Source organism: Protopterus annectens, chromosome 8.part0, assembly GCF_019279795.1.
Source record: "Protopterus annectens isolate FY-2018-M chromosome 8.part0, PAN1.0, whole genome shotgun sequence".
NCBI lineage: Eukaryota > Metazoa > Chordata > Ceratodontiformes > Protopteridae > Protopterus > Protopterus annectens.
The window spans coordinates 1,506,546,324-1,506,558,884 of NC_056741.1; the positions used below are offsets into that span (position 1 = coordinate 1,506,546,324).

Here is a 12,561-nt window from a genome sequence, read left to right on the forward strand (position 1 = left end):
GAGCAAGAGACAAGTGAGATAGTTGACCCTTCCAATAGAACAAGGTGGTTTAGGATTACCTGATTTGAAAGGATATTTTAGAGCTACACAATTAAGGCTCATATACATAACAGAAGCAGAGAGCTACAATTGAAAGTGTAAAGGGATGATGAAGTTAGAGAGATAGTGAGATTTTTTGATGTAGATCCTTGAGGAGAATAGCAGTCATACAGAATAATTTATTTGTAAAGTAGCAGAATGTATTCTAAGAACTAAGACAGTACTGGAATTGATAAAGGAGATTCTGCCGATAAGGATAACTACAATTAGGGTACGGAGGATATGTGAGAGTGGGCTGAAATTTCTGGAGGAAGCTGGCACAGAACCAAGGTTTTTGGAAACAAATATAATTAGAGAGGGGAAGTTAATAAAATGGGAAGAGAGCAAGAAGACATTTGGACTGCAGGCTAGAGACTGCCTTCCCTATTAGGGAACTGATATTGGAATATAGTAACGAGAAAGGGATAGGGGAATCCTAAGTAAAAGACCTGCGCTAGTTGAGTTTTTCATTGAATCTAAAACAGAAGCTGCTGTTAAAAATGGGATAATTAGTAGGGCATACAAAATATTGCATGATGACTATAGGAATCAATCAGAGGAAGTCAGAAAATGTGGGAAGACAGATTAGATAAACAATTCACAAAGAAACAATGGGATATATGTATGACTCCCAAATATGCAACAAAGTCTAGAAGATTTAGGATTTTTGCTTGGAAGTATTTGCATGGGTACTTTTATACCCCAAGCAGACTCAAAATAATTTTTCCTTGATAGCAGATGTTAGAGGTGTCATGGGGAAGAAAGAAATACCTGGCAGCATATGTTTACAGAGTGTAATGAGTCGGCAGACTTTAAAAATTCCCTACAGAGTACTCTGTCAGGAATACTGGGTAAGCAAATGAATGCAACTAAGGAAATTATTTTTTTGAGCTGGGATACAGGATCTGAATTGCTAGATATAGTAAGGCCTTGTTAAGTTTAGTTCTATGGCTGCCAAAAAAGCAATTGTTAGAAAATGGAAATCAAAGTCTAAACCAACTGTACTTGAAGTAGTGAATATTGTAAAAGAGATAAAAGAATTGGAAGTGTGATCTTTAGAAAAGGGTAGAAACAAATTGTATAAAAAGTGGAAACATGCAGAAAAATGTTTTGGAGGAGGAATGAGGTTTAAGAAATGGCAGGAACTGAAAAATGTATGTAATGTTAGGTTTATTATATTCTACAGAAAAACATATGTGATGTATAATGTTTGTGAATATGAGTTTGTTAATGTAGTTTGTTTACTTTTATACATGTAATTTTGCCTAGGTCACAAATGATAATCCAATAACAGTGATAAAAAATGGTTTAAATATTACTCAGTCTTAAAAATTAATGAGCTGACTGCGGTGTCCTTCCACTGCCTGTACATCACATGCCACTGTCACGAGCACCTCAAGTTTCTGCTCCACCATGTGATTGTGTTCAGTTTTTTTGTCACATGCCTGCAGGGGTATTATTTTGTTCTCTGTGCATATCATAACTAACTTAACATACATACTTTGTGTGTCTCCCGTTGCTGCATGACATGAAAGGAATGTTTCTAAATACACCTTCATGTACTTAAAGCTGTATTTCTTCACATCTAGGAAAAAAAACGACTAACATTGGTAATTTAAATATCAGTGCAATATATTTATGCATAAAAACAATTCATTCCGTATGTTAAGATTTTTACATCAGCACATCAGGAGCGTGAATCAAGCTGAATCATGAAGTACTGCAATTTTTTTCAGAGTTATTCATGCAGATCAACTTGAACTCTAGCATCTTTTGGTAAATTAAATGTCAAAAAGACCAAGTTTAGCACAGTGCAATGAACTCCTAGTGGATTTTATATATATATATATATATATATATATGTATATATATATATATATATATATATATATATATATATATATATAAAAAATATATATATATATATATATATATATATATATATATATATGTATATATATATATATCAATAAATTAATACTGAAGTCCCCCACAGGATAAAAGCCTCGCTATGAACAAAATAATAAATAATAGTCCAAAACAAATATCAGTAATGAGGCAACCAGGCTCTTCATAAAATCAAAAATTAATCCAGATGTTTATTGGCAACACAAAGAACAAGTAGGTAACCGCTTTTGCTAAAGAGCTTAACTACTTGTTCTTTGTGTTGCCAATAAACATCTGGATTCATTTTTGATTTTATGAAGAGCCTGGCTGCCTCGTAACTGATATTTGTTTTGGACTATTTTATATATATAAATAAATATATATATATATATATATATATATATATATATATATATATATATATATATGTGTGTGTGTGTGTGTGTGTGTATGTGTCTAAAATGTATTTATTTATATATAAACGTTATCTCTACCAAATAAAATGCTGTATGAAGGGTAGTTTTGTATTTCTTGGTTACCACTGTGGTATACTTTAGACACAGAGGTGAAAAGTATGCATTCCTGTTATAATGATATTGTCCACTGATTCCTCTAAGCCAGAACACAACATGCAGTGGAACAGAATTATCTCTGAGAAAGAAAAGTCAGTGCTTTTGTGTTCCTTTTCTGTTAAAGTTTCATTATTAAATATAGTTGGTCTTCTCTGCCCAGCAGTAGACTCAGAATGAGGTCTATGTTCTGTGTTGCGTCTTCTGTCACTGTCATTCCTCATCTGACCCATTTAGCAGAGCGATTTTTGAAGTCTTGTCTGTGGTCGCTTTCTTCCGCAGCCCAATCTCAATTTCATCGCCATTCTTCCTTGCCTTTAATTTAACACACCTAGGAGAGAGAGAGAGCAGTGATAGTTTTAGGAATGATTCTCTGTTTCTGTACTACAGTTAAGATTATTACATTAAGTGTAGCATTTACTTTGCAAACGGTAGGCAAATATTTAAAAAACAGGAAATTACTACATAACAAGACATTGTGCAATACGTAGCTTTGACTTGGGAGGTGCACATTGACACATGACAATAAGCATGTTATTCAAGTAGTAAAACATAAGGATGTTTGCATTACAGAAATCTGTACTACAGCTGGTGGTGTAACCAGGTATGAGGCTGACCATCAGTCCATCAAATGTGTCTGCTCATTCCTCACACACCACTTTTATTTATTTTTTACATTCTAAAGGCAAAGTAAGTTCCATACATATTAGTAAATTTTTCTTGCACTAATTTACAGTAAACAGCTGTTCTAGCCGAATAGGGATGACATTTCTTTACAAAAGAGAATGAAAGATTGGAGATAAATGTATACATTGACTGTTTGTGGGGGAGTAGGGGGTGGGGGGACAGAAATGTATACATTAATGATTGTGTGTGTGAGGTGGTAGATTCCATATGCTCATGCTGTTAGCAGGTTCAAATGTATCTGCTGCTAAATATCTCAGAAAGGTATTTCATTAGTTTTTCTTACCTTGGCCTAAGTAACGGTCTATTAAGTTCCTTCTGTGCTGATAAGATAACATGTACAACTTAATTCTCTCAGCTTTTTGTTTATTCCTCAAAATGGTAAATGCCATCAAAGCCTTGGTATATGGTACAATCTACATAATGCACACCATCTCCATGTTTTTTTTTTTTTTAGGAACACCATTTTATTTTTTTTTCAATAAACATCTTTATTAAATTATCACATATGACACTGGCAATCTTACATTTATATAAATGAAAAACAAACAAAATTGGCACCACTTTAGTTGCAAACATTAAACCTCAGAGACACCATTGAAATAACTGTAATTTCAAACATTACGCATCACTTATAATCTGTCCAGTCATTGTCAGTTAAGCATTATATGGTTCATTCAAATCATTCCTCTTAAACCTCATTCCTTCTCTGCATATATTGTTCTCACAATTCCAATTTTTTTTCTATGTAGTTTGCTCCATCCCTTTTCTAAAGATCCCAATTCCAATTGTTTTATCTGTGTTACTATATTCACTACTTCTAGTAAAGTTGGTCTAGATCTTGGATTTCCATTTTTTAGTAATTGCTTTTTTGGCAGCCACCATAATTAGACTCAGCAAGGCTTTACTATGTTTAGGCAATTCCGATTCTGTATCAGAGCTCAAAAAAATCATCTCCCCAGTCAATCCAATCCACGTACCCAGCATCTTCGACAGAGAGGGTCGCAGGGAATCCCTAAAGTCTGCTAGCTCATTGAACTCCCAAAAAATATGTTCCCAGCCACCTCTTTCTTGCCTGTTACACCTCCAACATTTTCTGTCCACCTGAGGAAAAATTCTTTGGAGGCTACTTGGGGTATAAAATATCTATGTAAACACTTCCAGTCAAAGATCCTAAATCTTCTAGATTTTGTTGCATATTTGGGGATATACATATATCCCGCATTGTCTCTTTGTGAATTGCTTATCCAATCTCTCTTTCCAATCCTTTCTAAGCTCCTCTGATTGATTCTTATAATTATCATGCAATATTTTATATGCTCTACTAATTATTCCTTTTTTAATGGCAACTTTTGTTCTAGATTATATTAAAAACCCTACCAATGCTGGTCTTTCATTTAGGACCCCCCTATTTCTTTATATTTCCTTTATCTGTCTCAGATAAAATCCTTCAACTCTTTTTTAATTCCTATCCACAGCTTCTCTTCTGGTTGATAAAAAATATGCCTGACCTGTGTATAAGACTAAAGGGACTTAAACATTTTAATTGCTTGTATCTTACTATCTATATCCATATAACAACGTTTCCAGTTTCTCAATTTTTATATTATCTTCTGTTTAGTCTCTTCCCACATATCCTTAGCTGCCACAACAGAGTAATTTCTAATCCCTACTCCTAAATGCTTCATTTTATCATGTCCCCATAAATATGGAACCTTCTCCATGTTTTATTACCTTTTTAATTATGGACTAAGCTTTGTTCCTTTTACAAGTTTAGAAAGGCCCATATATGCATCTTTAAAATATTTCCCCTAATGATTCCCTGATCTCTGTTTCCAATGAACATGCCCAATGTCTCCTCTGCCCTTGCCCAGTCTGCTCATACATTTGGGTCTGAGTGAGGACCAGGCATTCTTGGGCTAGGTGAGAGTCCTGTCACCCATTTGTTCCTGCCTGGGGAGTTGAACTAGCCCTTCCATTCCCACTCTGAGAATCGGGTAGTAGAACGCAGGACAGCTTCAGGTCCAAAGAATAGCCAACTCTTACCACCGCCTCACCTTGGAGCCTTAAGCTATCATTCCCTCTGCAGCAGCTGTATGAATTCCACTATGACTTCCAACTCCTGTGACTTCTCAACTTTGTGGCTTCTGTTAAATAAGACAGCTTTCAACCTTTTACCAGAAAGTTTTCTTCCCAGGTTAATCCTACTAGTTGTACTACTATACAAGGGTAGCTCATCATGGTGCAGCCTCCCTATTAAACAAACAAAAACAAAAAAAAAAATGAAATTGCGCTTTCTGTCTTCTTCAAAGTGCTGGGAACTCTGTGCAACTATGGAGTTCTGAGAATATCCAGGACAGAAGAAAGAAAGAAAAAAAGCTGTTTAATTTACTTGCCTGCCTGTTTTGAAAACAGCCTAGCAAAGGGTGGGTATTAAACGTATGCCACCAATGTGCATTCTTTTTGAGGAAGTCTTACTGGGCTGCTGCATGAAGCAGCGAGGACCCCGTCTTATTGGTTAAGGCTGCCTCAGTTGACCCAGGCAGCCTGGGACTGGGACTGAAAGTGCAATAAAGAATAAATGTAGAAGTGTGCAGGCAAGCATTAGGGCCAGAACAAGATATTGTTTTCTATTTTTGGGTTTACTGCCTCCCTGCCTGCATGTAGGAATGGAACGCACATACCTAAGTTTAAAAATAGGTATGTGAGTGGTGTGTGTGTATATACATACATACATGTGTGTATGTGTATATAAAAAGGGTATAACACACACACACACACACACACACACACACACACACACACACACACACACACACACACACACACACACACACACACACACACACACACACACACACTCTCACTCACGTATCTCGGAGGGGTATAGATACTCTTGACTGTCTCTAGTTTGTTGAAGTTTATTGTGTTTGGGGGTGTACATGCTCTCAACTGTCTTGAGAGAATGTCTCTAATTTTTTCCAACATATTTTGGATTCTCTTTCATAAAGTTTGTGATTTTCTGGGAAATCATTGAGTACTGCAGTCAGTAAATAATGATGCTAGGCATTTGAGTTTCAATCCACCTGTTTTTCTTGCAAATTGATCATTGTCTAAAGGCAGTAACTGTTCTGGATTTTGGTCCTTTGTCCAGAAATATTTTTAGCCTTTTCCTTGATTTTTCAGCAAAGGATTTGATAGGTAAGAGGTGGGGAGTGGGAAGGGAGGTGTAGCAGCTTTCACACTTTATTCCGACAGCAGTGAGCTTAGAGGATGAATTCCTCTGTGTCATTTTATTTAAACATATATTAATTTATTTGGCTCAATCAGATATCTGAATCAGACATTTGAAGTGTACAGTTGCACAGCTGTAAGTGGCTGTGATCGATGGTCTAATATCTGTGTTTGTGGGTTGTAGAGGCTCTTACCTGCACCTGCTTTTTACAATGTCACTGATGTTTTTGCCTGATATTTTGCCTGATCTTCAAGTTTTTGATGTGAATCAATGAGCAGTGTAGTCACTACATAGCGATGGCAGACGTTTGTGATTCAGACTTAACAGCCTTCATAACCGCATGCTATGCAACACCTGTTATTCTAGCAAGCTTCTAAATCTATAAAGGCCACAACTGTTCCTGATTTTTGGTCCTTCGTCCACCATTATTTTTATCCTTTTCGTTGATTACTGAACTAAGATATTGAAAAGAGTGTGCACATTGGGGGGGTAGTTTGCACACTGTATTCTGACAATCTCCCAGCACTGAGCTGAAATGATAAATTCCTTTGCATCAGATATTTATTCATTCATTTGACTGCAACCAGGTATCTAAGTTTGTGTACAATCATGAAGATGATTGTAACTGATGGTCACATTTATGTATATGTGTGTAGGGTAAAATTGCTGTGGCCATTTACTATTATTCTTATTTTATTACATTCTGCTATCTGTGGTGTATACAGGTGGCCTTAACTGCTGGGCACAAGGCCTTTCTGTCATTGAATGTGAGTGACACTGTTGTCATTTGTCCAGCTTAAGCAGTCATTATTCTAGCTGTGTGTGTGAGAGAGAGAGGGAGTTGGGTGAGTGCTATGTTTGTTTAAATAACAAGTTGGCATTTTTTTTATTTTACATCACAATATAACATCAACATTGTACTCAAAAAGTGGCTGGCTGGATGGCTATGTTGGTCAGGGGCAGGATGTATGTGAAAGCAACAGATCATTGGCAGAGTTTCTCATCAAGCAGTATTGCCATCTAGCAGCACTTGGTTCATTGGTTGAGTTTTTTGCTGCAATTCCTTTTGCATTGAGTCTGCATGTACACCCTGTCTCTATGTGGCTTTTATCAATGTGCTTTGGTATCTTCCCCTGACCCTCAGTGCCATTTATTATTTTTCTTTCATCCCAGTCTAACACCAGTGAGGCCTACAGAAAGTAAATATCTTTTTTTTTTGGAAGGGTAGAAAAGCATGCACTTTTCCTAGATATGATTTATACATTCCTGAAAGCCATTCTCTTCTTAGTTTATCAGGGAACTATTGTTTTGTTAGATGTGAACATTGATCTTTAGATGTAACTCCTTTTTCTTTGAAAGAACAAATACGATTTTCTGTTCTGGCCAAGGTCTAGGATGCACCTCAGAGTGTCTAGTACCTTATCCCCAGACCCCTCCATGGTTCCAAACTCCAAACCTATTACAGTGGAGTCTTGGTCAGTTAATGTGTGTTTAAAAAGATGGGGGAAGCTAAAAAGTAAGACAGACTTTGAAAAAAGGAAGAGGTAAGCTATCTGGATGGTGTGGCATCTGGATCAGAGGAAAATGGAGGAAGGGCACTGGGGAGGTGGGGGCGGGGTACTAATGTTCATTAGGGAGGCTCACAGAACAATTTCTCTAGGGCTACATTTCACCCAAGGCTGGCCTTCGTGATTGCAGAACGCATCCGAGATGTGCATAGTCAATAAAGTGGCTATAATGAGAGGATCTGTTTTAACAGAAGCCCACCCTTTACAGTTAGTCCCACCCATGGAGTTGCTGCATACAATCTCCATGATTTGAAGTCTTATTCTTCATTCCAGGATCCCTTAAAGGATTTTCTAAAGGAAAATTACAAATGTTTCTGCTTCCATGATCATGGTTAACATCATAACAACTATAATATTCCTTTCAGTTAAAGAAGTTTAATAAACACATGCATTCTAAATGTAGTTTACAACATTACTTCTGCCTTTAAATTACATATATTTACTTTCTTTTAACTCTTTATTTCAGATAATTTGAAATACATCCTATGTACGTTTACCTCTTTAAATAGTTGTATTTATATTTAAATTACCAACTGTATATGCACCTGTCTTGTGTGTGTGTGTGTATAATATATATATATATATATATATATATATATATATATATATATATATATATGGGTTTACTTCATAAGAATGAAAGACCACAACACCAAAACCCACAACACCGAGACCAGAATCACGAACCCCCAAATCACGAACCCCTGGAACACCGAAAACAGCGTAACTGCAAAACACACACGAACACACACACAACTACCCCAAACTACCAAATACACAACCCTACACTAGAGATAGGAAAACCTCCCCACAACCCCTACTTTAATATTCTAACTCCGAGATCGCACAAACAGACACACAAGGCAAACTCACACCCACACATTACAGTCCCTCACACACACACACCACACTCACAACACACATTTACACATAGCAATACCCCTCACAAATACACTTACACATACATACTTACCTACAGCGGAACACCAAAAGCGCTAAATCAAAATCCTGTAATATCGGGATTTTGAATTTCGTGCTTTTTGGTGTTCTGGGGTTTCATCCTTCTGGTCTTGGTGTTGTAGGTTTCGCTGTTGTGGTCTTTCATCCTACGAAGTAGACCCGTACACACACACACACACACACACACACACATATATATATATATATATATATATATATATATATATATATACATATACACATATAATGTATGTGTACATCTATGCATTGTTAATTTTTAAATGATTAAGATAAGACTACAATATGTGTGAAACACCAGAAATACAGCCAGTTAAAAATAAATGTACAGCAAAGAACTCTGTTTTCAGAGTGAAGTGCCTTAGTGATAAAAAATTAAGAATCAGAAGTAAATCCAAAGGCACACCATGCAACACTGTTTCAAACAGCAGTTTTAATACATTTTTTTAATGTCATACTGCCATCTAGTATTTTTTTAGATAGATGCTTATTTATATATTGTAGTGTTTTTAAATACTTATTAAATGTTTTGTGTTATATGTTTACATATTGTTTTTAAAGTGATGTAGTTTAATATATCTCAGAATATGAATAGGTATATTTGTGATAGGTAGTTGCTATAAGCACCACCAGAAACCTTTTATTTTGGTAGGGTATTGCCTACATATATTTTTTACACGTTTTGTCATTGGTCATTTTGGAATAATTAACTGTTATTTAAATGACAAGTTTTTTTTTTTAATTTACTAAGTCTGAAGAAGCATTCTGTGCAACGCGAAAGTGCTTACTGTTTGATCTGGTTCTACTATTAAAGGATTCGTTCGTACCCTAGCGCATGGTGTACCTTTGGATTTACTTCTGATTCAAAAATAAATGTAATTCATGAATGCATGAATATAAAACATGATGGTCAGATTTTTATTAAGGCTGTGCAAACAGATTATAGCATATTGTTAGCATAAGTGATGAAAGAATGGTAAAAGAAGAATTTAACAGAGGAAAAGGCTTACTAAGCTGAATCATACAGAGTTCTCATAACACAAACATATAGGAAGATGCCACAGGGTGGTACAGAACTTCTATAACAGAACTTGTAAACTACAATGAACCTGTGCCTAATGTTTAGGAAACAAAAGTACCTGCGACAGAACAAGGCAGGGTAATAAATCACCCTAAGGAAAGGGGCAGACACTGAAAATGCTATTGTGTAGAGATGGGATGAAATACAATTTAGAGATTATACAAATGGAAGATTAAGGACCCAAATGGACCTTCCACTAATTAATTCTGGATCTAACATCATTGTAGAGATTACTATGTATGGGAAAACTGTGCAACTAAAGAACTGCTGGCTACCATTTCACAGAATTAGGTTTGTTATCATTGATTACCTCATAAATTCAGTTTCTTGTGTAGGCAAAAGCCTACACAGACACTGGAAGCGTTTCCTTTCAAGTAAGATGGAAATGGTATATAACCAGTAACAAATATACGTGATTTAGTAAGAGTAAGTAGCCAGTTCTACTGCTGATAATCTGACATGTATGCCTAATACAAACAGGAGAGATCCGGTAACCTAGACTGATTGGTGAAAGGGATGGTTGAGTTCAGCACATAAGATAACATGATGAAGTAGAAGTGACCATGGTGGTGCCACTGTGGGTCAACCCTAAGACTTCTATACTTTATCTACAGCACTGGTGATAAATCCAGCACAATCCACAGAAGGACAGCACCCCATTGTCAAGCTGTGCTTCAAGGTCCAAGACCAAAAACCTATGAGGGAGAAAAAATTGCCAATTATCTTAAATCTGGGGATGGGGTATACTGAATCATGGAGAAAATGGTTAATAAAGCTTTGAATTTATGAAGCCATATACCTATCTACAGAAGAAATGAAGTGCCAATGTTCATCATTAGATCACTGCTGCAATAATGCTGACAAATGTGAAGTATCCTGATAAAGATGCAGAACATCCATCGAGTATGCCAATTTTTAGGTGTTTCTTCCTTGTGTGCCATTTGTGTAACTTTAGACCAAGGCACAAGGGCTGCATGCTGGTGCACAAGGGTTGCGTGCTAATACACAAGGATATACAGCTGCCAAAATCCTGAGAACTTTCTTACCACCAGTCCAGCGAGTAAGACATTTGTCTATAACTTGGTCTGCCAGCCATTTTGAAACAATTCAAATTGATACTGTGAGTGAAAGCTGAGTCCACTAGGGACCCTTTCTCCATTTTAAATTTTCTATATTGGAATTTTGTTAATGTCACCTAACAACAACTTTCAAGTGAATAAAACTCAATCTAACATTATACTGGAATTATGTTAATGTCAACTAAGAAAGGGCACATTATTCTGTGGTAGGCAAATTACCTACAAAGATAAGCATTCTCAGTGTCCTTTTTTGCTTAGGGCCTGAACTTAACATTAGGAATAGTACTATTTGTCAGGCTTTCATCCCTAAAATCCTAAGGAGCTATCTTTTCTAAATTTTGATTCAGAAAAAACAGCTGAAGGCTCAGATGTCCTCTGCTAGACCCCCCCCAAAAAAAGCAAAAAACAAAAACAGAAGCAAGATGTGCTAATTTGGATTTTCACATTCTACCTTTTGAGGTCTTTTAGAACTGCACAGTCTGTCCAACCTCTGGACATGTTTTCTGTGTCTTAACTTACAAGCTCATTCTAGCTGACCAGTCACATGGTCACTAAGGCATCAAAGGGGGAAGGGGGCTTGTGATTTCAGAAAGACTGTACAGCATTCCTCAAATATCACTATGTGAAGATGTCCCTGGTTCTCTGAAGGACGTACATCATGGGTCATGTCCTCCCCATTTAGTTTCTTTAGATATCTCTAAAATGAAGCAAAAATCCTAGCACCTTTCTACTCCAGCCACTCCAATTTCAAGAGGTCCTCAACAAGATTGGAATGATTTTTTCTCAGGGATTGTTTAAAACTCTTTTGGCTCTTAAATGCTCTCAGCTGTTTAATTCCATTCTGTTTAACCCCCCCCAAAGAAAAAAAATGATGCCTCTTTTTAAGAGGATTGGTCCTCTGAGCCCAAATCTGACCACTCAGATTATTCTCAAATTCATTCTCCTTTGCATTCTGAATCCAAACCTAAAGATACTATGTCCTCAGACTTCCATTGGGAAGAATTCTTTTTTGTAGAACCTATTCTGAAAGTGATAACACATTTTAGTTGGGAGGATAAGAAACTCTGTGAAACACTAAAGAGACTTTTTGATCTAGGGCCAACAGAAGAGTGTCTTGCATCTACATCTATCATTGAACTTTGTCATATTATACTATTATTAGTTTATTTACCATAGTGTTTTTGCATCTGTTACAATATTTTCCACACCAGATGCCTGTACTATCTGTATAACGGGGACTTAGTGCAACAGTGGTTCAATACTTTTATAATCTTGGACATATCATTCTACTGAGATTGTCAATGTTTATATGTCTAGCAGTATTTGTTATACAACATTTAATATCTGTTATTCAGTGTGCTTACATACATTTTTATAATTTTTCACCATTAGGTAACCTATA

General features: G+C 36.2%; 1 protein-coding gene across 4 annotated transcripts in view; it reads right to left on the minus strand.

Annotated features, from left to right (window-relative positions):
• Positions 1–2,418: 2,418 nt before the first annotated feature.
• The window catches only part of TMEM45B (transmembrane protein 45B), a 409,261-nt gene continuing 399,118 nt past the window's right edge, over positions 2,419–12,561 (minus strand). For all 4 annotated transcript variants that reach the window (XM_044081093.1, XM_044081091.1, XM_044081094.1 and 1 more), the window contains exon 6: positions 2,419–2,865. In XM_044081093.1, the coding sequence (XP_043937028.1) occupies positions 2,748–2,865 (118 nt within the window). In that variant the 3' untranslated portion in view covers positions 2,419–2,747. The remainder of the gene's footprint in view (positions 2,866–12,561) is intronic.